This window comes from Myiozetetes cayanensis, unplaced genomic scaffold (genome assembly GCF_022539395.1).
Source record: "Myiozetetes cayanensis isolate MyiCay16 unplaced genomic scaffold, myiCay2020 scf2-11, whole genome shotgun sequence".
Classification (NCBI taxonomy): Eukaryota; Metazoa; Chordata; class Aves; order Passeriformes; family Tyrannidae; genus Myiozetetes; species Myiozetetes cayanensis.
In genome coordinates, this window is record NW_026087411.1 from 41344661 (window position 1) to 41371494 (window position 26834).

The 26834-nt window shown below is 40.8% G+C and overlaps 1 protein-coding gene across 1 annotated transcript; it reads right to left on the minus strand.

The window, feature by feature from the left end:
• Positions 1 to 1042: 1042 nt before the first annotated feature.
• Positions 1043 to 22938, minus strand: ABCB10 (ATP binding cassette subfamily B member 10). Its single transcript, XM_050314300.1, is given in 14 exon segments — positions 1043 to 1675; positions 2007 to 2041; positions 2198 to 2241; positions 2483 to 2663; positions 4377 to 4456; positions 4710 to 4919; positions 7492 to 7587; positions 9374 to 9509; positions 10271 to 10417; positions 11996 to 12130; positions 13788 to 13990; positions 14367 to 14567; positions 22501 to 22579; positions 22582 to 22938. Coding segments are annotated over 14 exon segments (2196 nt in total). The 3' UTR covers positions 1043 to 1383.
• Positions 22939 to 26834: the final 3896 nt, after the last annotated feature.

Below are 26834 nucleotides of genomic sequence, written 5' to 3' on the forward strand. Positions count from 1 at the left end.
ACCTGAATAAAATTCATCAAGCTGACATCCACACTTGCCAATATCAATGAATGGTGACATTAAAATTATTTTTAAAACCCTTCACATGTTGTTACTAAAATATTTAAGGCAATGCAGCTTGAATAGTCATTTTTTGCTGATTGACTACTGTCTACACACAGCTAATCGGGGAATTATCTGGCTTCTTTCTGTTGTCCCAGCCCTGTGTTAATATCTCCATCTTCAGGAGGGAGGATACAACTCAACTTTTAAATCTCATTTTCGACACAAATAGTTTTTGCTGATAATGGTTACAGACTTAACTGGTGGGTTTTAAAATCACCTTGTGGGGTTTTGCATCTTCAGAGATTATATGGAAAGATTAAATTAAATTAGAAACATGAAGCCAACTCTTCAGTGCCAAATGTATCCTCCTGCAGTTATTTAAATTAATGTAATCCTCCTATTTTACCAGTTGTCCTTGAGAAGGTAGTTTACTAGAAAGTAGTTAAGCAAAACTCATGATTTCTATGACTGAAATTTGAATTAACTATACAAAACTGACATATGCCTTGAAAAAGGACAAAACCATACATTTTTAAGGGTGTGTTCTTTTGGAGGTCTTCTTAGAAAGGAAGTAAAACTAATGAAATGGGAAAATAAAAAGGGGAAGAACACGCATACCAATTTTAGTTTTATCTATGCTGACTTCATATACTAATACACTTCCTTTATCTTTATGTAAAGTCAAGTTTTTTGTTTGGTTGCCTTTTTTTTTGTTTGGTTTGGGTTTTTAAAGAATTTTCCTCCAATTCATGCTTTCATACTCTCTAAAATGTGTTTTTGTATGTAATTCTCTACAGTAACTGTAGAGGGGGATAATAATCAAGTTCAGAACACATAAGCACATTTCAGAACAAATGGTAACTGGAAGGACAGTGCAGTGGAAGTCAGACAGAACTTTCAGAGTCCATTAGTGTCATGCATTTTTGAATTCCAGCATTTTAAGACTACTGACAGGAACAAAATGCAAAAGTTCCTTGAAAAGAGAGAGACAATGATATGAAAATTATAGTATTGTCATTTAATTACATTTAAAATACTGATCTTATTTGAGAATGGAGCACATAATCACAAAGTGCATTGCAGCAAATAAGATTCTAAATGTTCTCAGTGTAACACAAGGCAGAAATATCACTGAAATACACTGAAATTATCTCAATGTGATAGATACTTTTAAAAGTTGCAATAATTATTAAAAAGCCTTCAATAAAAAGTTTAAACACATTTAAGTTTCAAAAGAATATTTTGTACATTTTGGAAAAATATAACATTTACTTTACATAACTGAAACATAACTTATAGTCTTTGTAGTTTGTAAGATTCCATTATTCATACATCTTCTCATACATTTTCTTTTAATATATTCTTTTCTCTGGATTGTAAATCCAACGCAAAAGTATCACTGTTCTGAAGAAAAGCTTGTTTCTGCATTAGTTTCCTGAAAAGTCCATTTGGATTTGCAAGTAGTTCCTCATGTTTTCCACATTCAAGAATTTTCCCCTGGCCAAGGACCGCAACAAAATCAGCATTTTGAATAGTAGACAGACGATGAGCAATAATTAGGACTGTCCTCCCTTCCATCAGGCGGTCCAGAGCTTCTTGCACTAGATATTCATTTTCAGCATCCAAAGCACTAGTAAGAAATGGGGTGGGGACACGACAAGAGGAGGATATTTGTTATTTTAAGACAGGTTAGTTTTGTATGCATTAGGCTTATTTTATTACCTTTTTTTTTTTTTTTATTACTTATTTTAGCTATCCCTTACACTTTGCATAAACAGCTTTCATCATAGGTCTCCTAATCAAGTCACACATTCTAGAAGGCACATTCTTTTTTTTTGGGTAGAGAACAATAAGGGGGCTAGAGAGTTTGTGCAAGGGCATGCAGAGGAAGAAAGAAGAGATCCCAAATCTGACTTTTACAGGTACATAATTTCTAAGTTTCTATTTCTTTTCTTTCTTACCTTGTTGCTTCATCTAACAGAAGTATTTTAGGATTCTGAAGAAGAAAGGAAAATTGGTTATAATAATTAATCAAGATATGAATATTTTCTAGAAAATTTTTCTACGTCTCCCATTGAAAGGCCTCCTCCTTTTTAATGCTTCCTGCCACTGCCCAGAAAGTAGTTAAATAGCTGTTTGGGTGCTGGCTTACCTTGAGGAGAGCTCGAGCAATTGCAATTCGTTGCTTCTGTCCACCTAGGGGAAAAGATCCATACATTGAAATAGGAAAACATACATAAGTAATTTTAACTGAATGCCTGGGCTGAGCAGAATTAGACCCATGTACTTTAGGGGAGGAAATGGAAATGAAGGGGGGATTCTTTTAACACTTATGGCAGGCTATGACTTAGAGAAAAAAGTGGTAACAAAAAATAATAGAATTTTTACTTCATGTTACAGCATCAAGATTTTTAAAATAAGCAATATAAAGACATACCTGAAAGCAAAATGCCTTTTTCTCCAACTACAGTGTCAAACCCTTTTGGAAAACCTCTGATAAAACTAGCAGCATTAGCTATTTCAGCAACTCTCTGAATCTCCTCTGCAGTCACAGTGGAAGGATCCTCTGCACCATAGGCAATATTTTCAGCAATAGAACAGGAGAAGAGAATTGGTTCCTGAAAAATTCAAACACATAACTAATATGGTAGATCTGCATTGTCTGTATCTCAAATAACATAAATCCCATTTACAAGAACTCACAATATTCATACAAAGAATATGTAAGCTAGAGTTAATTGAATTAAAAACAAATAAAAAAAGGCCTTTCATAACACCAACATGAGCAGTGAAAACCAATTAAAAATTAAGTTGCTTTTTTAACTGACAAAACAACTCTCAATTCCTAATATTTTAGGAAGAGTTTAGAAAGAGTCAGACATTCAAACATCAGAAAACCTTCCTTTTGTACTGTGCTACATATAATCATCATGGGATGGAGCACCTCTTCTGTGAGGAAAGGCTGAGAGAGGTGGGGTTGTTCAGTCTGGAGAAGAGAAGGCTCCAGGGAGACCAGATTGTGGCGTTTCAGTACTTAAAGGAGTGGGCTATGGCAAAGATCGGGACAGACTTTTTAGGAGGGCCTGTTGTGATAGGACAAGGGGTGATGGTTTTAAGCTAAAGGAGGATTGGTTTCGATTAGATATAAGGAATATATTTTTCCACAGTGGGGATGGTAAAACACTGGAACAGGTTGCCCAGAGAGGTGGTCAGTGCCCCATCCCTGGAAACATTCAAGGTCAGGCTGGATAGGGCTATGAGCAACCTGTTGATCCAGTTGAAGATGCCCCTGCTCAATGTAGGGGGCTTGGATTAAGTGACATTTAAAGGTCCATTCCAACACAAACTGTTCTATGATTTGCACCAATGATGATTCTTCTCTTAATTTCTATGCAGATTTTATGGCATTTTGTGCATTTAATTCATATTGAAGCTTGCAGCAAAGAACTGTGAGATAGGACAAGTCATGTACAATGGGAAAATGTCTGAAACAAGGTAAGTCTGAAGGGAGACAGACATAGTATGAATACTGGTATGAATCTCCTACTTGTTCAAATGGAATATATTAATTCAGAAAGAAATGTGCTAATGTGCGAACGGGAAAATAGTATTTGCACAAAAGCTTTTGGTAGCATTATTACATAAAGAAGTTGTTTTGAAATGCAGTAAATATCCAGATACCCATTTGCTTTTAAATAGAACATCAGTCTAACAGTTAATTGCACTGTGAATCATCTGGGGATACAAGGGAATGAACATTTCAATTGTTCAAATAGTTTATTTTAAGACACTATTGAACATCTCTCTGTACTTCCAGGGTTTGGAGGTTGTTTGGGAGGTGGCATTGTAAGACTACGTGCCAACCGTGCTGCATTTTCATGCTTTCCTAATGGAATTGTGTTTTCTTGGAAATAACACAAAACATAGAAGGTCAGTTTTTGAAATGCTTGGGTGAAATATGGTTGTGTGACTTCTGTTCATATGAATGGCAATTAAGTGTTAAGCTTTGTGTTACTTTCTTCAACAAATTTTAGCAAACATCACGATGGTCATACCCATACAATTTACAGCAACATACTTTCCAGTCTCCACGTGTGCTTTGCTCCTGAGCTAACATTTTGAATCTCTATGACTATGTAAAAACAGATTACAGAATAATGGGATTAGCTCTAAATACTATTTTTGGAACGAAACATGTGCAACAGCAGTTATGGTGAGATGGAAGGAATTCACTAGGAAGGAATATTATATAGTTTTAGAAAAAGCGAGGAAAAGCTAGCTGATCACACAAAATTATTCCATCCATTTGGAATTTTTTATTTCTTCCTTACCTGACTTACTGTTCCAATCTTTTTCCTGAACCACAGTGGATTTAACTGACGGATATCAAAACCATCAACAGTGATAGTACCTTAAATTAAGAAACAGTAAAGTCAGGTGTGTTTGACTCATTTTGAAAATAGTCAAAGAACAGTTTAGAATGATGACCTATGAGGAATCACACGCTGTACTGGTGGATCAGAAATGCACAGCTATGTAGGCACCACCACAGGGACACAATACACCCCAGGGGTGTCCTCAGGCCCAGGAACCCCGACTGTTCAAGGTGTATTTGACATGCAAGGCATTAATTGTCACAAATGAGAGCAACACACAAAACGTACCTGAGATAGGATCATACAGCCGTAGCAGAAGGGATACAATAGTTGATTTCCCTGTACCACTTGGGCCAACCAGAGCCATAACAGAGCCAGCTGGAATGGAAAGGCTAAAATCTTTGAAAATGGATGTTTCTGGACGTGTTGGATATGCAAACTCAACATCTTTGAATTCCAAAGCACCTCTGAATGTATCTTTGCCTAATGTGATTCCCTCTATATGACAAAGAATAAAATAGAGAAACGTGAACAGAAAAACAATTAGCTCAGCCCTCCTAGATATTTCTATTAAGCATCTGTAAAGCAAGTTCTGTCTCCTCATTCAATCTATGAGTAGGTGCAAGCCACAGTTTAGGACTACAGGGGTTATATTTCAGCCGTGAGTGAATCAGTGTGGTACACCATTCGTACCTGAATGCAACTTCAGGTTGCTCACCAGCACTGAAGCTGTAGACTACCTACAGCAAGAGGGAGAATTTGCATCCTGCAATACCTAACAACTAGCAATGATAACGTCTCCTAGAATTATCTGAATTTTAAACATATTATAAACAATTTAAGCTTTATCAATTAGGAGCAATTAAATAAAATGGCATTGGTGAAGGCCAAAGTCCTGTTACCATAGAACACAAAAAGATAAACATTGCGAATCACTTATTGCCCTTTCACCAAGCCACAAAACTCACCTGAAACACTCTTCTCTTTGAACAAGAGCAGTTCCTTCTCCACTACCTGTTAACTGGGTAGCTTTTAAGCAGAGGCTGCCACTGGAATAAAGTTCTGCTAGGTTTGTTGCACTAATGGCATTTTTGAAATTTTATTTTATCTCTTAAGTGGAACGTACATTTAATAAATTCAGGACAACAGTGCCTTTGAATGCCTGAGGCCTGACTCTTAGGCTACAGTTCACTGAAATGAAAATTTCAGTTTGTGAAATACTGTAACAAACCACCATGAATAAACAAGACTGCCAAAGTGAAATAAAACCAGCTTCTTTCTGGAGCACACCATTTGATTGAAACAATTATCTTCAAAGAATATAATTACTAAAAGAAGCTTATAAATAGGTAAGACAAAGACACAGTTTCTTCAAGCTCTGTTAAATCCCAGTGATACATATCCATACAGAGCAAACTTATTGAACAGTGGTGCTGCATTCCCAAAGGACTGAGTCACACTGACGAAGTTCCTACCAGTTTTGTGAAAACTGGCAGCACTGGATCAACAACACCTGAATCGTGTTTGCTCGTGCTAGAGACTCAAACCCCTTAATTCTTTTCAGATGCAGCACACAAGTAACCCCCAACTAGGCAGGGCACATGGTAGCACACGCCCACGTTTGGTTAAACAGTAACTGTGGATAGGAACACAGATACCCATCAGCACCAATCAAGCAGCAATCAAGATTTCACTAGACCTGCTGTTTCTAGAGCAGATACTTTATTTTGCCTTTTTTTTCCCCCCAGATTCCCATTTCTTCTCCAAACTTTCAGTTTGATGGTAGTATCATCGAAATGGCAAGGGCAAGAGCATACAGTTCCCGATTCCTTCCTTGACTTTAACCTATGGACATACACACTGTAACTTTATGGTTTACACAATGATCAGTAAACCTCCTTATGGGGAAAGAAATGTATTTGCTAAATCCTGTGCTAGCAGCATAATCCTTATTATTAACACAGTAACAAGTAGTTGCTTATCTTAACTCTCATTTCCAGTTATTGCACAGTCTATTCCGTGACCTGAAACACCGAAATCTACTGCAATACAGGAAGTCTGCTACCACAAGTCCTTCCTCTCTACATATTACTGTAGAGATATCTAAAAGCTATATACTTACTTCTTGTTTGGATTCTAGATGCAGGAAAAAGAGACATTATAATTTGTTGCTGAGATATTTGTTGTCACCAGCAACAGCCAGTGTTCCGTGAAAACAAAACCTTGCCCCTCAAAGTAAGGGAGAGATGTGGGTAGCACTACTGTGAGGAAAGAGGTGCACAACATTCCAAAAGCAACAGCTGCTGTAGCTGCACACCCACACTCTCCCAAGAAGCAGGATTCCCATATCAGCCTTCCTCCTTTCCTTCCTTTTATTCCCCAGTCATGCCTTCATTACTATGGCAGAAGAACTTGAAAATTCAGTTTGGCAGGTGTTGCTGAAAGGCCTCAAACTGTCTGTGTTTGCCATTTAGGTTTCAAATCAACATGTCTTATCAAGGACCTGTTTTCACCAGATCAGTATGAAACATTTATGCTTTAAATACTCTTAATGAAAACCACCTGGTTTTGAAAGCTTCTCTTTTCAGACTGGTAATTTCTTAGCCATTAAACACAGTAAGCCTTTGAGTGGAAATATGAGACACTGCCATCTGAGAGCTCCTCCCTCCTCTCCTTTTGCTTCATTCCAGTCTTTTCACTCTAAAGCTGATCCAAGAGGAAGTGGTGATGACATCAAAAAATATTCCAAAAAGCTAGAAATGAGCATGTCCCCAGTCACATAACTTTCAAAGTAATACATATAAAATCATATTCTGAAATAATTAAAGAAAAATTAATTAAGTCAAAAGTAATTAAGCTAAATTTTTTGCTTCTAAAATTTCTGATTAAAGGAATCTTTCATCATCTGTTTCATACTTAGGAAAAGTCAGAAGAGTTACCATTGTATCTAGTTTCTTTCAAAAGAATGTACGTCAGTACTAACTTTTAAGTATTGTGCACACGCTTATGAAGTACTGCTGACCCATAAGAGGAAAATCAACCTATGAACAGTAACAAGCCAAGAACCCACCATCAAATGGAAGCTGGGGCTTCCTTTCAATAAGTTCCCAAAGACGTCCACCAGCACCTAGTCCTTTCATTAGCTCAGAATAAAAGGAACTTAGACCTAAACAAAAAACAGAACAGTATTATGCATCCATATGGAATGGAAGACATAGGAGAGATAAAATTATCATTATACTTTTCAGCAACAGCATTGATGGGTCAGACGCATAGGGGATCTTTTATTCCAACACACTGTCGAACATGTTGATTTAAATCTAGCCTCATTTGAGAGCTACCAATAACCCTTATTCGACATTCTTATTTATATGTGTAAAACAAATAATTCTGAAGAAATTGTTAATACACTTCAGCATGTGTATGCTCTTTTTCAGCCATCTGTCAGGATGAAGAGCATTCAGCTTTAGGAAATAGCTTTGCATCCAACCAGCCATATGTTCCAAATCATTCAGCAGAATGGAGCATTCTGAATGCCCTTCTTTGTCAGACAGGTTTATGCTACTACAGGGGAGCCTGGCTGAGTCAGCCACAGTGGAGAGAGGGCATGAAACCGAAGGCTGAACTGACACCTGAGAAGCTATGTGGAGTATGGACAATGGAAAAAAATATGCCTGCCATGTCAGTATGCTTCAAACATTACTGGAGAAAGCAAAAGCTAAGGACAAGGCCTGCATATAGTAGTGGGTCCCAGCTCTTAGCAGCTGTGTGAATCATCTTGGAGGGAGCTTGGCTGAAGGGCTTTCCAGCTGAAACAAACACAGAAAACTGATGTAGAACTGAAAATGGAGTAAGGCGTTAGCACTTGGAAGATTTATATGCCTTGTAGGCATCAAGAAAGGCAGGCCTCTTGTAGTAAGGCACCTGTGCTTCAGAGTCCCCATGAGAATGAGCTCTGTGCAGAACTACATTCTCCATAATCTTCAGTAGAATTTAAAAAGATGTTTTTACAGGAAATAAAAGTTAATTCCATGACATTTTTAGCAGTGCTTCTAACCTTCATTTATATAACATTAATTTCTTCCATGTTTTTAAAGTGCTGGGTATCTCTCCGTTTACCAAGCTTGGATGACCTAAGCAGAGAAGAAAGGGTTTGTCTAGTTGGAATGGATGCCACTGGAATTTTTTTATACAAGGAAGCAGGTTTTGTAAATTTTGCCATCAGGTGCATCTATGATATCAGGCTTAGTCTGAGAAAAGAAGAATACAGGCAAGTTCCATTGCCCTCCCTGTCTATCAGAAGTAACAGGCTCATTTTAAAGAAGAACATTCCAATAAGTTGCCAAACTTCAAAGCACTTTATCTTCATTTTTGCCTGTATGCAGTCATGAAGACAGCTTTGTCAAAAAGATGAACAGCTTGTTTCTGGGCCAGTAGATTACAGAGTGTGAGCTTCAAGGAGGAGTCAGTCAGTAAGGAAAACCAGAAGATTAGCATCAGAGTGCAGTGTTCTGCTGGCAGTTTGTTTACTCTCCCAGTTCAGGACACTGTATACTGAATTACAGCTAAATTTTACATGCCTATCTAAATAAAGTATGTTTAATACAGACCCACATATTTTGTAAAAAATACAATAGAAGTATTATTTCTTTACGCAATATGTCAGGTATCTTAATTTGGTCCTAAACAAAATTAAAGTAATATATATCTGCCACATGCATACATTGAAAAAAATAATTCCTGTATTCTTGTTTGAAAACAGAAAGTTTATATTAAGTTAAAAATTATTATTTTCATTAACTCTTCAGAAAAAAACAAAGCATGATTTCCTGGGAAGATCATGTGGAAGAGACTTCTTAAGAAAGCTAGGTATTTTAAGAGCTTCTTCCCTCCTGCCCCCATACTGACTGTAATGCTTTGAAGTGAAGAAAATCTAATTTCCCATTCCATACCTCCAATGCTTATTCCAACCCAGAAAGCATACATTAGGAAAGATGAGAGTTCACCAACTGTCATGTAGGCATTGCCCATTAGTAATCCTCCTTTGTATAAGACTGACAGGACAATTAAATTTCCAGAAAGACCAGTCTAAGGAAGAAGAAAAAAAGGCATGTTTTGTCACATACATCTTAAATTTCATTCACTAAAACATTGTTTCAGAATTTTCCTTCTAATAAAAAGAACGCTCATACTATAGGTATCTAGGCTTTTGGAGGACTGAGTTAAATTCAACATTTCTGAAGCAAACCCAGCCAACAGTCAGCCAGCCAGCCAGTGGCACTGTGCTATCCAAAAAGTGTTTAAAAAGCAAGAAACCCTTTTTTTTTTTTTTTTTTCCTTCTCAAGATGGAAAGGAACATCAGACATTATTCTCAACCATCACTAAAGAAGAAGAGTTGATAGTCTGCAGTTATGTTGCAGTTTTGGAATGCAATTAAGCAATTAAGTTATGGAAAAAAGCAGTCCAACCCTCCCTACCCTCCCTCCCACACCTGCACACTCCCGAGCTTCCTATGCATTGATGCTCATCTCATCAGGGAGCCAAACCTGTAAAATGAGTGGGGGAAGGTTTCCACTGGTTTAGTTCCTTGAACAGGTATAGCCTCAGACAAGTAGTTCCCACTAAGGTGTGTGGGGAAGAAATAGATAGACACTTAAAGTGACTTTATCATACCACTGTATCTTGAGATGCAGTTTCACAGCAATTTAGACTGATTTAAGTCCAGTCTTATGTAGGTTCGAATTATTTTCAATCATTTATTGGCAGATTTTGAAGTATCCTCATGAATTTTAAAATCATTGACCTTTGGAATAACATGGTTTGCTTACTTTAATTAAAATATACTTACTGCTCCAAAGAAGCCTGCCCGAACTAGTGCCTCTTTTTTAGCCAGCTGTAGCACATAATCAACTTTATTTGTATACTTCTCCATTTCAGCCACTTCTTGCCCAAAAGCTCGAACTGTTCTTATGTTTCCGATACGCTCTTCAGCTAACTACATTAAAGCAAAGAACAGAACAAATACACAGAGACACACAGTTTGAAATGTTCATATTACAGAACATGTGAAAGTTAAAACCAATATCACCACACTAATCTCTGTATCTTTGGATACCAGAGAAAAATTTCTCATGCCTTCTTCTCCACACCACAGTCCCCTTTTTTTTTACAATTCTACGATTAGAAGTAAACTGCATGCCCAGGCAGTTTAAAAAGAAATTCAGGATTGTGTTAAATGCCAGTAGAGGCAGAAAAATATAAAAGGAGGGTTAAAAAATTTCCCTGTGGGTGAAATTACTGTTGATAATTATTTGTGGTAACACATGGGGAGGGGGAAAATAAAGAATATTAACATTCTGTTCTATATTAAAGCATTCAAAACAGCCTGCAGTTATTTCTTAAAACAATTCCACTCATTTGATCAAAGCAACACTGGGAATTAATTTAGCCCAACTACTAATGTCTCATTTCAACTCAGTATTTTATTTTAACGTCTAAACAGCAAAGTATTAATTCTAAAATACTTCTATTATAATCAAATAGACTACGCTGTGCCACTGCGATGGTCCTACAAAAAACAAGGCCCCTTTTTGTGTTTAAAACTATGATATAAAAAAAAAATAATTCTCCTTCTTCCATCCCTCATTCAACCTCAAACTTTGAATTGCTCCTTGCTCGTTCATGTGACGTCCCACACGTGCTTTACAAAGGCATGACCTTCCTTTCAACACAGTGTGAGGAAGACAAACAGAAGACAAACAATTTGACTTCTGCACAGTCAAACTGCAGAAGTCCTACAAAGGACATCCCACTTTTATAACAGCTGACAAGTGTGGCTATTTTAACTAGATCTTTCCTAATTATATGTCTATGCTTTTTAATGATGTATCCTCACCCTCAGCCTTTGAGGAAAAGATCACTGTTCTCTGACAGTGCTTTGGAATATTTCAGTGTTGTAAGCAAACACAATGAAGGGCCCTCTACAGCAGCCTCTTCAGAAACAACAGATTCCTCCACTTTCCTCCCAGATCTGGGTATGTGCTGAGATGCCCAGAAAAGTTTAAGAAATGTCAAGCCCTGTAAACATTAAAGAGATGATAATAAGGTCTTATGTCAGGGATGCACTCCAGAGAAGGATCTGCTAGCAAAGCAAGAACGCACCTAGGATGCTTCTGATGGCTTCAAACTCATAACCCTAATCCAACCAAAGCGTTTCTCAAACCCAGATACCAAATTACACAGAACTTGATAGGCTTAATAGAGCAATTTTTTATGGTCTTACAAAGCTAAAGCCTACCCTCCTCATCCCTTCCTACATTTCCAATTACCAAGGCCTAATACCTCCCCATTATATTGTTATGGACAATGGAAGGGTGGTTGTTTTTAAGATCTATGACTAAGTATTACTGATGTTTATCTTTCATATTATTCAGGTGCAAAACTACAGGCTCAGCATGGCTTAGGGCAATGAACAGTACCATTATCTTCAAAAGATCCATAACTTCAGAGATATTAACCTAAATATACTAGAGCAACTTTGAAGTTAACTAGAAAGCATCTGTTACAAGATCACCTGCGTTGCTTCTGCAAGAGAGTCTTGGGTCACTTTAGTAAGTTTTCGCAAGTATCTTCCATAAATCACAGCCAGGACAGCCAAGGGTGGCACAACACTCAGAACAAATGCAGCAAGGCTAGGAGACACAAAAAACTAGAAGAAAAAGGTATGTGTCAGGGGTTAGCATTCAAATTAAAAATAATCACTGGAGTACTGAAGTGCAACTTCCCTTGCTAGAGTTTTCTAAAACTAGTAGGATTGTAATTTAGTGCTGCCATGCTTTCATTTGTTTTATTTTTTCCAGGCCAAACATCCATCCCTCCACAGCATTTGGGAAGTGTCCCACAGTTAGAACAAAGGATTATAAGCAAAGTGGTCTGGATTTAATTTCTAGCTTTTTCACTGGTTCACTGTGGGGTCTTAGTCAAGTACCTTAACTTGCCAGTAAACAGGCCTACCAGGAAATCTCTTGCATATGCTGAAGGACATAAGCTAATATATAGTTTATAAAGTGCTTTCACAACTTTTAAATAGATTGTGCAATACAGAAAGTTTGAGTAGAGAAATATCATACACTATTTCTGGGTAGCTGAGGAACAGATGGAGTCAGCAGTACTCCCTAGCACCCACGAATGGGTGGAACAATGTATTTCATTTACTGCTGCAAACCTTATCACTTGTAACAATCATCATCAAAGCTCCTAAAGAGTTTCTCTTCATAAGATCTACTGAAATTAGATCTAATGTGTTTTAATTTCATCTTGCTTTCTGTATTGAAAACAAAAGTCTGCAGAAAAATTCAAAATTGACATAATTGACAGGTTTATAATTATTTCATAATAATGTCTTCTTTCTGGGCAAACTTTTATAGTCTACCTCTTAGCACTGTATCATTGCAGTATTTCGGAGCAGAATGCTTTATATAAAGTTATTTCATTTAACCTTAGACTCTCTTTGCTTGTAAATACAGAAAGCCATAATTCTTGTCAGTGACAAAATATTAAAGCTTTAAAGTTTCATAGTGGAAAGTCTTAACAGTTTCTAATAATGTAAATATTGGAAGCTTATTTTTACAAGAAGACTTTTTGCTATGTTTTTAAATCCAGGTAGACAGCAGAAATTATTCGACTTTCATTTAAGATAATTGCAACCAATGCATCTTTTCTCAGACAAGCACAAAAATATTAATGCCACAAAAGAACATCAAGAGAAGTCAGATTTTTACATAAACCAACTGCCCACTGAGGAATATTAACTAATGCACTTCACTGAAGCCTTCATTAACACACTTCCTTCATAAATATGTTCTTTACCGACAGGCTAAGGCAGAAAGTCTAAGACTTGTAAAAATCCTCAGCACTGATTTGATATGCAGTGCTTCCCTTGCTCACCTAGGCTTTAACTAGAATCAACCAACTTTAATGACTTTTTCATCAGGCCCTTCACACCTTATTTTACTTACAACCATGGGAATGTCATCACTGATTTTAGTATCTTCAGTAAGAATGCAGTTAAGCTATTTGCCTACTGCACTTTGCTTGATGACTTTGGGTAGTTGGTTAATTTCAAAAAAATTGGTTAATTTCAATCCTTCATCCTCCAAATTTTGCTTGTGAGTAAACATCAAGTGGCTGCCGGCATATCATCTACTGCAATAATCTATGCATCTATTCTAGATAACCAGTTCAATACACCCATATCCAAGAACACACAACTGTTCCAGGACTGACTCATACTTATATGTTACCTAACAGCACTGAAACAAATGTGAAACCACAAGAAGTGTCAAGCAGGGAACAGACCACCATACCATCATAGCAACCCCAACAGATGCTTGTGCTCCTGCTCTGAGCCCATCTGAAAGGTTTTCGGTCACGGAACGGCCCAAGAGGGCTGTATCTGAAGATAAGCGGTTTATCAGCTCTCCTGTTCTGGTCTTGTCAAAGAAAGCTGTTTCTTGCTTCAGAATAGAGGAGAACATGGTTGCTCTCAAACGTTTCACAATTCTTTGTCCTGTCAGAAACAGAAGTCAGTCAAGCATGTCATACAAGAATTTACACAGACAATATAAACAACATAAACAACAATATAAACAATAACAATATAAAAAACACAGGATTACACAGAAATTAACAAGTCACATGATAGGGTTTTAATATACCAGAAAAGACTAATCCTTAAGATGTCACGTAACAGTAAATAAAAATGAAAAATTATTCCAGCATACTTTTCCTTCCACTATTAGTTTACTTTTCACCTGGTAAAAAAACATTACTGATTCCAACAGGACCTCTCCGACAGTGCCAAGTATTTATTTAAGATCATTAGCTATCATGACTCTGCAAAAGACATGATGACTCTCAGTACCACTTTTTGCTTCTGTTTTTACCTGCAGTCTGCATGAGGTAGACACGTGTAGCATTAGCAGCACCACCACATAAAAAGATTCCACTCAGCAAGGCACACAGGCTGGTCAGGCTGTCAGTGAAATCCTCACTGGGATTTGTATAAATAATGTCAATAACTTTGCCCATGAAGAAAGGGGCTGACATGGTTATGACACTGGAAACTGCCAGAAAGCCAACAGCAGCTGCAAATCAACAAGGAGAAGGAAAGTTATTCTGAACTTGCAAGATCATATAATAGTACAAATAAAATAATTCTTCTCTTCAAATTTCTATTAAGCTAGTGAGTGCCAGTTGAAATAATCACTAATCTTGTAGGCCTAGTTCTGAATGAGGTGTTTTAAGTCACTGTATAAATTAATTTAGGCAAGGTATATTTTAGGATTCTGAAAACCTCTGTGTACAATCACAGTCCTGGAATCGCTTCTTTTGTCTAACCTTCCACATCACCATCCAACAAGGTTAACCTTTCATAGATGTCATCCTTAAAGAGCATTAACAGTTGCCAAATTCTCACAAACAAGCCTTCAAATCCTGTTTGGGATTTATTATTTGTGCTTGTTACTGTATGAAAGCTTCCAGTTGTCTATTTCTGAGATAACAATGGACTGAAGTAAAGATCTGATCTGAGCACCATCTAAACCATGCAATTTTATTGAGGGAAAAAAATGACAAAAACCCACTTAATTTCTCTTGACTGACAGCATTCATTTTGTTTTACTCTTTACTACTGTTGGTCTATAAGAAAAATAGTATAAACTTTCATTAGAAGTACATTTGCTGATGGGCAGAGCTCTTGAATTCTAGTTGCAGCATCATCCATGGAACAACCTGTGTAACTGTTTGAAGGTGTATCACAGAGAATGAAAATCACACTGCACCAAGACTTGCCCTTTTGAACTTTAATCTGCAATGAAGTTTATTGAGCCAAGAACATAGTTTAATTCTAAAAAGGCAAGCCCAGCTTGGAAGGCTGAGAGCTAGGAAAAAGCCACATCTTAATTGAAAACTGAACAAACTTGATATGAAAACCACTGAACCACAACAAACAATGACATTTATACAGCATAATTTTCCAACAGCCAACCCCACACTTAAAGCAACCATTCATAGGATTTCTACAAAACTACTAGCAGATAATGCCTTTGAAGGCATTTCAGACACTGTGCTGAAAGTCCTGAAGCTGCCTGAATTTTAGTTCTATTCTACTAAGCTTCTCGTATCACCTTCTATGATGAAGACAGCAGCCAGCCTCTCAGCAGCACACTGGTGTAAGCAATATCTCTAACATCTGACACAGATGGTTTGATGCCTCTTACCACCTCCACACCACAAGTGGAAAGCTTTGTTTCAGTTTTTACTTCTAGTGTAAATACAGCTGTGCATTTATTAGGAAGAATTTAGGGTACAAAAAATGCATACCTTTCATCACCTGAAGCAAACACTTCTCTGCACTTTCACTGCAGTGCCCCAGAGCTCCACACACTGCCCAAACAAGCTTTATCCCTGCCACTGCATCTGACCTGCAGCCTGTGGTTCTTATTCAAGATTTATTAGCTACATTTCCCTTGTGTCACACTCAGGCCAGCAAGCAGATGAAAGATACCGGTCTAGGATCTTTAACTTGAAGCTATAGAAAGTGTAAGAAGTCACAGTAGGAAGGGAAAAGTTTCCTGCTGCAAACTTATGTGATCCATGCCATAGGCACATCTCATAAGCATATTATTCGCTAGCTAAAACTTCACGAGTGACCTTATTAACAGGCTGGCTGGTGTATTCAAGCTGTGAAACAGCAGGGAAAAATCCAACAAAAGCCAGGTCATTTCCTGTCAGGAAAAGCTGGTCGCTCTGCAAGGCAGCTGGAGATGAACAAAAGCATTGATTATAAACACAGTGCTGCATGGCAGCTCAGTCTCCGTTAACCCAGACAGTTTCTCAGTTATGGATGGAACAGGACATACGAACTGCAGATATAAATATTCACAGAGGGAAGAGGACTGTGTGGCTAAAAGCCCCACATGCTTCTGTGTAGTGGTACAGCCTTCCTGGCTCGGATTTGCCTTCAGCTCTTCTTCATTCAAACTAGTATGGGTTTCACTGTAATTACTTCCAACAGCCTTAACTGAATGAAAAGCAAATGCTAGTACCTAAAACAAACTGAAGACTACTGAAAAACTTAAGCAATACACTTGTCTGTATTAATTTAATCACAAATCACATGCAAAATAAGATTCCCTAATTGAAACTGCTGCATTGATTATACTAGCAGAACAACTAGAAAATTGCATAGATGCCAAGTGGTTGCTTTTGTTTGTTTGTTTTAAAATGTTGCCTAATTCAAGAAACAGGAACGAGCAAACACATGTTTTATCTCCTCATTCAAAGGAGAGCTGTCATTGTGATAACTGGCTAAAGGGAGGAGTACAAGGTGTTCAGCCATGAGATATGGAGACACTTCAGTGACGCTGAAGTTTGTTACTGGCAGAAAGAAAGGCCAGACTAAACTTTATAGTATTAGTTTCCCATAGCTTATTCTGTTACCCAGAAAATTGCATCAAACAAAATAGTGTATTTTGGAAGTTTTATTTTTTAGAGTAAATTTCTTTTTGTAGGCTATGAGATGGCAATAAAGAAAACGTGAGGCAGATCAGTGGAACTTATGAAACCAGGACATTGAAGTGGCAACAGAAGCAACGACAAGGCAAGCTGGCTGCAGCAGCTGAGCAGCCCTCTTAGAAATGTTAGGCAAACACTTTGCTTGTCTACTTTCACAGAAATCCAGATTGCAGCAAAAACCTGATAACTTTACCACTATTAAGATCAACACGCTCTCTGTTAAGGCTAACGTGGACTTGCTTCTTGACAGCAGATCTGCAACTTCGTTCAAGGACAAGGAACTGGTCACTAACTGATAAACCAGGATGTTTAGAAGCAATAACTAGGCAGAGCTATCAGAAACTTCTCTTCAGAATATGCACTAAGTGACATAAACCAATTTTCTACATGCAATAACACCGCCAGGAGAGTGAACGTTTCTAATTTTGCTTCTTACCAGAGCATCCTTCTCACAAAGTCAAAAAAATTGCTTGCAAGCCTGTTGGGGGATGGGCTGTTTTAAAGACAAATACATAAAGATTTGACCTCAGATGAATTAAGGTCATTCAAGCCAACTGGGGATGAAAGACAGAAAAATGAGTTAATGATACTTGGCAGTGCACAGTAACCCAGCAACAGGGCATAGTAGCTAGTTTTTACTATTGAGTAAGCTATGAATGTTACCTCCTGAAATCTTTTAATTATTGTACTAGTTTTATTTAAAGAGCAGTGCTGGCAGGTCAGAAACAAGCTTTGGATCTGTGAGAAGTGTCCTGCTACCAGGAACCATGAATATCTGTCCTTTACCAGTTATCTGTGCAGTTTTATTTAATACACGGGGACCTTTTAGCTTAACACTGACTGGCTTTCCACAAGGGCATTTGGAGTGATGAATAAAATCTACCGTATTATCAGGCACATGCACAAAGATCAGGCTCTTCAGTTCTTCTTTTATGGGAGAAAGATGCACTGCTAAATTTTGTATTTATTGGTTAAGTGAAGTCCATTTTCTTTTAGTGAATCCTGATCCACAACGAATTTGTATAGCTTTTTTTACTGTGCACTTAACACTAAAGCATTTAGCTTGTTCATTTTTATCTTGTGTAGAAGATAGCCTTTATGTCAGACCAATCTACTTATTATTCCTTCTATCTTCACAATTCACACAAATAATGCAGCAAAAACATTCCCCAAATAAATTCATCTCTAAACACCTAACTGATTACATGGATCAGGAGCTACTGTTTCTGCAATGTCTTACCTAAGTAGCTTTATTAATGGTTCACCACCAGTTTAAAATAAGAAACTATTAACAAATAGCCACAGAAAAGCAAACTTTCTGTGATGAAGCTACAAAGCTGCTTGGACATTTTGTGAGTTTCATACCGAACATGGACAAAACACAATGAAAAACAAGGGTGGGAAACAACAACAAAAAAACCCCATTTAGCCTACTTTTTTTGGCACACTGCACATGAGAAGACAATTAGTAAGTTACCCCCACATAAACATAAATAGGAATTTTAAACCCACAAGAATTGGCCTCAGAAAAATCAAGTGATGGTTGAGTTACTTTAAGAAAAGCAGAACCGCTTTACACTAAATAAATACTGTAACAAAAAACACTGGCCAGGTAAATCTTGGCCAGGAATTTCCCAGCTACTGGGTGACAGCACAGAAATAGCAAGATTTACAAGGCTAGAGTTCAACTGAAGTCCCAAAGAGATGGGCATTCTAGTGCCTGTAAGCCTCCCTTCTGCTCCCACTAGCTTCCTTGCCATTACGCACATTACAGAATTCATTTGGCTCACTGTAAAGGATGGACCAGGTTTTTCAGAAAGATGCCACTTGCCTGACTTCTAATTAATTTTAAATGGTGTTGGAAGGGGGTAAACCATACCCTTAACAATGTGTGAGTAGCCTCCTGATGTTCAAACTCATGCTACAATGCTTGGAAGAGCAACAGTTTCAAAATGAAACCATTTAAGCGTTACTACAAAATAAACACATATTATCTCTCCAATTTAATTTCCTAAAATAACCGAAGTTTTCCAAGATACTCCTACTCAAGTATTGATCTAAGAAACGCCAGCTTGTACAAAAAACCATTAGCAGTAGCAGTAGCACGGCTCACAGATGATGTGTTCTACATTTCACTCTGCATCCTGTACAAAAACATTTGAGTTGCTCACTACCCCAATCATCCCCAATCAAATGAATTACTAAAATAGTTTCTGAACTACATTACAAGGAATACACCTAAAAAAATCATGTAGTCTTAGGTAAAACTTTTTTTTTGATTGACTTTTCCAAGAACTGGTTTTAAGGACACATTCCTTGAATCTACAACGATCCAGTACTTCTCAATGAAGGACAAGAAAATGCATCACCTGGCATAATTTTAAAGTACAGAAGAATCCAATTCATGAATAAAGTAGTGTTCTTCTGATTTAATGGCAAATTTTAATCCATAGGAAAGCAGCTATTACAAATTTGTCCAAAATGTAACAAATAAAACTTATGAAATACCATTTCTTGAACATCTCTAGAGAATACCTGTGTACAAAATAAACCTTCTTGCTCAGTGCACAAGAATTTTTATACAGGGAAAGGGCACACTTTGCTACGGGATTAAAAATTTTAGAGTCTCTTATGCTTTCTTAAAATTCAATACAGCTATTGTTTCCTTTGAGTGTGGTTTGGATAAAATGCAACTGACAGATTCTCACAGGGAGAAACAAGGAGGCAGGAGGAAATAAAGGGGATCATTTTGAAAAGGCATTTTTGTGGTCTCACACACACAGCAGGATTTAATAATTTCAACAATGGCCCTGTCTTCTCCCCCAGGAACTGAATTTAACTGAAGATGCAGGTTTACCTGATTGCACCAGATCAGCCAAAGAATTCCTACAATTACTTCTCTCCTTTGATAAACTTGGGAGGTATTACAGGATTTACAAACTCCTAATTCCACTACACAAACTGTGGTCAATGACAGGGTGAATTTCCCACCATAGTGTTTAGTCCTCTTTTTACCATTTTTAACTAGGAACAACAAAATTTAAAACACATGTCCCATTTAAAACATATTCGCAGCTCTACCCTGCTCTAGAAGTAGTTGGATATGGAACATATTACACTGATAGTTTTTTTCCTCTTTTTTTTTTTTTTTTTTTTTTATGGACAGTATGACATTTGATACATTCATTTTCATTTTCATTCCTAAGAGCCTCCAGAGGGTCAGAAGCTCCTTCTGCGAGGAGAGCATGGCAAGAGGTGCTGTGTGCCAGCGCCCTGGAACTCCAGGCCAGAGCACACCGCTTCTTCCTGAGCCAGGAGATGGTGAAGGGGCCCTGCACAGAGCAAGATGCAACTATCTCCTCTGGTGCCAGTCACAACAGGAGCAGGTCACCTTTGTCTTTGTACCAGCACCTCATCAGCTGACACCATTTCCCCAGCGCACCATGATGGGTAAAACCAGTCTTGCTCAACTTCCTCATAAATCTCCCTCTGCTTCCACTGTCTTTCACTGTCCTCACTGCCACTTCTTCACCTTCTGTGACCGTGAATTTCAATGCACAACTGAAACGAGCAGACTGTGTCCTGCCATGCAGAATTACAGAAAAGGCACACAGCACTCCAAGGTGGTAATGCTACACCCCTGTGTTACCAACCACTGGTTCTATAAACTGCAAAAAATCTGGAAGAGCTCAACCTTCCTGTAGAACAAAACAGCACCTGTAAGCCTTTGAAGAGATCACACAGCATTTGCTTACTGGTTATGGGGACTTGAAGAGGAAATTAAATGTTTTATCCTTGGTTCGTTGTTTCATAGAGGGAAATCATTAACCTTCCTCTTTCTTTGAATGCAGGAAAAACAGAGGTACTGAGTTTTTAAGGACTACTTTCTCAGTACAAAGGTACCACAGGAAAAAAATGCAGCATATTTTAAATAAAACAGGTAGATGCAATTTTCCTACAACCACCTACAATGCATTTTGTCCATATTTGTTATTCCTGCACTCTATAATGACCCAAAGTATTTTCCTTGTTTGCGTTTCCATCCTCCCACTTAATTACAACTTAACAACAAAAGTTCTCTCTAAAGTAGGGCATCAATAAATGAGAATTTTACATAAATTCCCTCCTCTCCCAGAACCAAGACCAACAGAACACTGAAAAGCAGTTGTCACATTTGCATATTTTTTCCATCCGCATGACTTGATAGCACCAAGTTGTTGTGTTGGTTTTGTTTAAACTTTAATTAATGCCATTTTCTTATCTCAAAAGACAAAACTGCATGTAGCTGATTTTTAGGAACTGTGATAGTTGATTTACTTTGATAAAACCATCAGCAGATGCACAGATTAGGGACTCTGCTCTATTTCAAATATAATTACAAACAAGTATTCCACACACTGCCTGTGATAAACAAGCCAACAGCAAGTGCCCAGTAAAGGGAACTAAATTAAATTTTCAGTTAGGAGCCTTGGGTCCTAAAAGTCACCCTTCAAATAACTGATTTATTTACTTGATTAAATCTAAATGAGAAACCACAGAACTTCATTGCAAAATCAGCAGGTAATCTAAAATTTATAAAAATTCATTTGGATCCAAATTATTTTGGCTGTGTAATACCAACATGTAATGAAACTCTGTAAATATCCACTGTGAATAAATCTTGTGCAAAGTATTTTGCATCTCACAAACCACCTCTTTATATAAGTCTATCTCACCTCTCTTCTCTCAAACACCACTTACCCATTCCATGGGAACTACCCAAGTTTCTGCAAAGGACTACAGGCCTCACACAGTCATGATAGTGCACATGCTGTCCACCAATAAAGATGGCTTAAAAAAACCAAACTGCATAATAATTTAATATTGTTTCCTTACTATCAGCTATCAACCCCATGAGAAGCAATGTTAAGAAAAGTTTGTTTCTACTCTTTGTTGATAGTATCAGTGTTAAGGGTGCAATTTATACAACCACGGTGCTTTGGCTTCACCATATAGACACTAAAAACAAATAGCTTTCAAAACACCTTACAAAAGTTTTGGGCAAAAAAATTATTGGGAAACAGAATTTTAATTATATTTTTTTTAAAAAAAGCTTCGGATTCCCATTTTTACTTCATACCAGAGAGTCTCTGGCCCGAATTTATTGCAGGCTGATTGTGAAGCCAGTGCTGAACACGAACAGAGTCATTAAACAAATGGAACCGAGTTCTGTAACTTCCAAAAGTTTTCACCTTCCCTTCAAAAACCAGCAGATTAAGAAGTGGCAAGGGGAGGAAGGGCGGGGAGAAGGCATGTCTTTAGCTTTTCACAGGTACGGAACGCTCGCTTGGAGGTTCCACGCTGCGCTCGGATGCTGCCGGCGGCGCCGGTTCGCGAGGGAAACACGACCTTCCTTCCCTTCGCCCCGGCGGCGGCCGCGCTCCCCGGCCCCGGCAGCCCCTCCGGGCGGGGCGCCCGCCGCCCCCTCCCGCTCGGACCGAGCCCCGGGGCGGCCCCCGGTACCTGTCAGTCTCCAGCGCTCGGGGTGCGCCAGGGCCAGCAGCCTCCGAGCCTCGAAGCGCGGCGGGGGCCCGGAACCCTCGCCGGCGGCTCCGCGCCCGCCGCGGTGCTCAGCGAGCGTGCCGGGACGGGCAGGAGGCGGTGGCGGCAGGACGGGGAGCCCAGTGGCGGCGGCAGCAGCGGCGGCGGGAGGGCCCCGCACCTGCCGGGCGGGCGCGACGGGACGCGGAGCGCGGCGGCCCCGGTGGCCGCCCGAGCCCAGGGGGGCGGTGCCGCCCGCCGCAGCAGCGGCAGCAGCCAGGGCAGGCGCGGCGCGTAGCCCGCCATGCGGCCGGCGCGGCACCGGAGATGCTGCTGCTGCTGCCGCCGCCGGTCCCCGCAGCCCGGGTCTGCGGCGGGAGGAGGAGGAGGAGGCGCCTCCGAGCCGCCGCCGCCGCCCATGGGCCGGCGGCCGGGCACCCGCGGCCGCCCGGGCCCGGCCCGGCCTGCGGCGCGCTGATAAGGCTGCGGCTGCCGGCCTCCTGCCGGCCGCCCCGGCCAGCGCCCTCTGCTGCCGCCCGACCTGGGGAAGGGAACGGGGCTGCCGAAATGGCGCCCCAGGAGACTGAGAGGGATCTCATTAATGCATATAAATATCCCAAAGGCGGTTGCCAAGAGGAAGAGTGCCAGGCTCTTTTCGGTGGTGCCCAGCGACAGGGCGAGGAGCAATGGCCATAAACCAAACACGAGAAGTTCCACCTCACGAGGAAGAACTTTACGTTGAGGGTGGCGGAGCACTGGAACACACTGCCCAGGGAGGTCGTGGAGTCTCCCTGTCTGGAGACATTCAAAGCCCACCTGGACCCGTTCCTGTGTCAACTGCTCTGGTCACCCTGCCTTGACAGGGGAGTTGGACTAAGATGATCTCTAGAGGTCCCATTCAACCCTAACAAGTCTGTGATTCTGTGAGCCTACTGTGCCCCGTGACGGCAAACTCCCGCCTGGGAGGGGGCTGGGGCCTGAGACAGCCGGGATAAGGAGGGAAGGACTCCGCCCCTTCCCCGGTTCCTCTGTCCCAGGCCCACGTGGGTCACGCCAGGGAAACCATCTCAGACTCGCCATCCGTGTCCACAGCGCATCCTGCCTGTCCATGGTCCGAACAAGGGAAAACCTCCAGCCAGTGCAGAGCTGGCTTTCAGGGACACCAGATGCCCGACCCCATGCTCATGGTGGCTGTGGGATCTGTCCCCATGCTCGGGATAGAGCCTACAGGATTACAATAAGTAATGGGTTAAAACTGAAAGAGGGGAAATTTAGGTTAGGTATTAGTAAGAAATTCTTTACTGTAGGGAGGTGAGACACTGCAACAGGTTGCCCAGAGAAGTTCTGCCTGTCCCCATTTGGGGGGAGGAGTGTTGATCACCTGTAAGGCAGGAGGGCTCTGCAGAAGGACCTGGACAGTTGGGCTGATTCCAGTGGGATGAGGTTTAACAAGGCCAAGTGCCGGGTCCTGCACTTTGGCCACAACAACCCTCTCCAGCACTACAGGCTGGGGACAGAGTGGCTGGAGAGCAGCCAGGCAGAAACGGACCTTGGAGTTTGGGAAGCTGAACATGAGCCAGCAATGTGCCCAGGTGGCCAAGAAGGCCAATGGCATCCTGGCCTGTATCAGAACGGTGTGGCCAGTAGGCCACACCTGGAGTACTGTGTCCAGTTCTGGTCCCCTCAGTTCTGGAAGGATATTGAGGTGCTGGAGCAGGTCCAGAGAAGAGCAACCAGGCTGGTGAAAGGACTCAAGCACAAGTCCTATGAGGAGAGGCTGAGGGAGCTGAGGTTGTTTAGCCTGGAGAAGAGGAGGCTCAGGGAGACCTCATCACACTCTACAACTACCTGAGAGGAGGTTGTAGCCAGGTGGAGGTTGGTCTCTTTTCTCAGGCAGCTATCAGTAAGACAAGAAGGCACGGTCTCAAGCTCTGCCAGGGGAGGTTTAGGTTAGATGTTGGGAAGAAATTCTTTACAGAGAGGGTTATCAGGCATTGGAATGGGCTGCCCAGGGATGTGGTAGATTCTCTGTCCCTGGAGGTGTTTAAGAAGAGACTGGATGTGGCACTTACTGCCATAGTCTAGTAACTGTGGTGGTAGTGGATTAAGGGTTGGACTTGATGATCTCAGAGGTCCTTTCCAACCCATCTGATTCTATGATTCTATGATCCCTGGAAGTGTTTAAGGCTAGTTTGGATGGAGCACTGAGCAACCTGATCTGGTGGAAGGTGTCCTTGCTCATGGCAGGGGGAGTTTGGAAAGAGATGATCTTTAAGGTTCCTTCCAACCCTTAACAATTTATGATTCTATGATCCATACAAACAGCTTTTCATTGTTACTATCTTCTTCACATATTACTGCTTGGGGTATGAGCCATTTTCCAAACAATCTGCTGCCTCTAACCCTGATTTAAGAAAAGGAAATGGAGTCATAGCTTTTTTGAGGCCACACAGTACTGGGAGCCAGAGCATGGAACTGACCCCACTGTCCTGTTTGCCCCACTGGCATGCCCAGTATAGGGATACCTACACCTCAATTTTAAATTTTTGGGTCAAGCTTCTATGTGAATTAGTTAACATCAGTTTGTAAGATTTAGTTTGCCAGAATGGTTTGAACAACCATGCTTTAAAGACTGCAAATTAATAAAATGGTATTAAAAGTGCACGAGAAAACATGAACAGCCTTTTGCTACTGCAAATCATATAGCCAAATTCCCAGCATTTAGGGAAATGGAGGGGTTAGCACACCCAGTGAGCATGCTGCGGGGATGGATCCTCATCCTGGGAAAACCACCAGAGCCGTTTCCCTTGATATTTGAGTGAATTAGCATAAATCTTTCTCGAAGCCCTCAGGTGATGCGGGAACGTTTTGAGACCTGCAGTGTGAGCGCAGCAGCACAGCAACATCTCCCTGGTGCCTGAGTTTCCTCTTTTTCCACACCAAGTCTGCCTGCACTCTCCAATGCCACCCTTTGGCACTGCAGAAGGTTATGATATATATATCGTATACTTAACCACAGAATCAGTCAGGTTGGAAGGGACCACAGTGGGTTATCTGGTCCAACCTCCCTGCAGGATTATCCTACTAGAGCACGTGGCACAGGATTACATCCAGATGGTTCTTGAATATCTTCAAGTGAGGGAGACTCCAAAACCTCTCTGGACAACCTGTTCCAGTGCATGGTCACCTGAACAGTAAAGCAGTTCTTCCTCATATCCAGGTGGAACATCCTGTGCATCAGTTGCTGCCCACTGCCTCTTGTCCTATTGCTTGGTACCACCGAGAAGAACCTGGCTCCATCCTCCGGGCACCTTCCCCTTTAGATATTTATACACATTGATGAGGTTCCCCCTCTCAGCCGTCTCTTCAGTGGAAATCCCGTGACCTTTTCCCAGCGTTTGAGGTGCCCCACGGCACCACAACCGCTGGGATTGCGGAGCAGCGGGGCCGGGGCGCCGCCAGGGGGCCGAGCCAGGGGCGGGTTTTCGCGCCGCTTCCCCGCGCAGAGCGCCGGGGGAACCTTTGTGGCGCTCGCCTCTTCCCGGGCTGCCTTCGAAACAGCGGCGCGACCAATCGATCCCTCGGGCAAGGAGCGGGGCGGGGCGTGTATGGAGGTTGACCCGCACTCGCCCCGTGCCCAGTGTTAAGGTCGTTTTTTGGGTAATCCTCTCCCGTTGGAAAAGGCAGCGCCCGTCGGCGGGATCGCAACGACCGGTCCCGCCTTTCCTGGACACGGGAGGCATTTTCACAGAATCGTAAAGGTTTGAAAAAACCACTGGGATCATTGAGTCCAACCTTTGACCGAACACCACCACATCAACTAGACCATGGCGGTCAATGTCACATACGGTCTTTCCTTAAACACCTCCAGGGATGGTGACGTCCATCTCCTTGGGCAGCCCATTCCAATGTCTAATCATCCCCTCTGTGAAGAAATTCTTCCTAATATCCTATGTAAACATTTCCTGCAGCTTTAGACTATGTCCTCTCATCCTGTTGCTGGTTGCCTGAGAGAAGAGACACATCCACTAGTACTAGGTCAGGTATGAGTGGAGAGTGGTAAGATCACCTCTGGATCTCCTTTTCTCCAGCCTAAACAACCTAGTTTTAGAAAACACCAGTGTGCAAACTACTAGTCTAGTTTTTGGAGCAACATGACACAAGATAGCCTATGAGAGGGGGGGGAAACCCTCAATTAAATAGTACTTTTATTTTTAATAAGAGGGGTAGTTAGTTTAGGCTGTTGTGGCCCGAGGAGCCTTGTGCCCTGGCTGGCCACCCCCTGTCTCCAGGGTCTGGGGATTAATTAGTGTTTG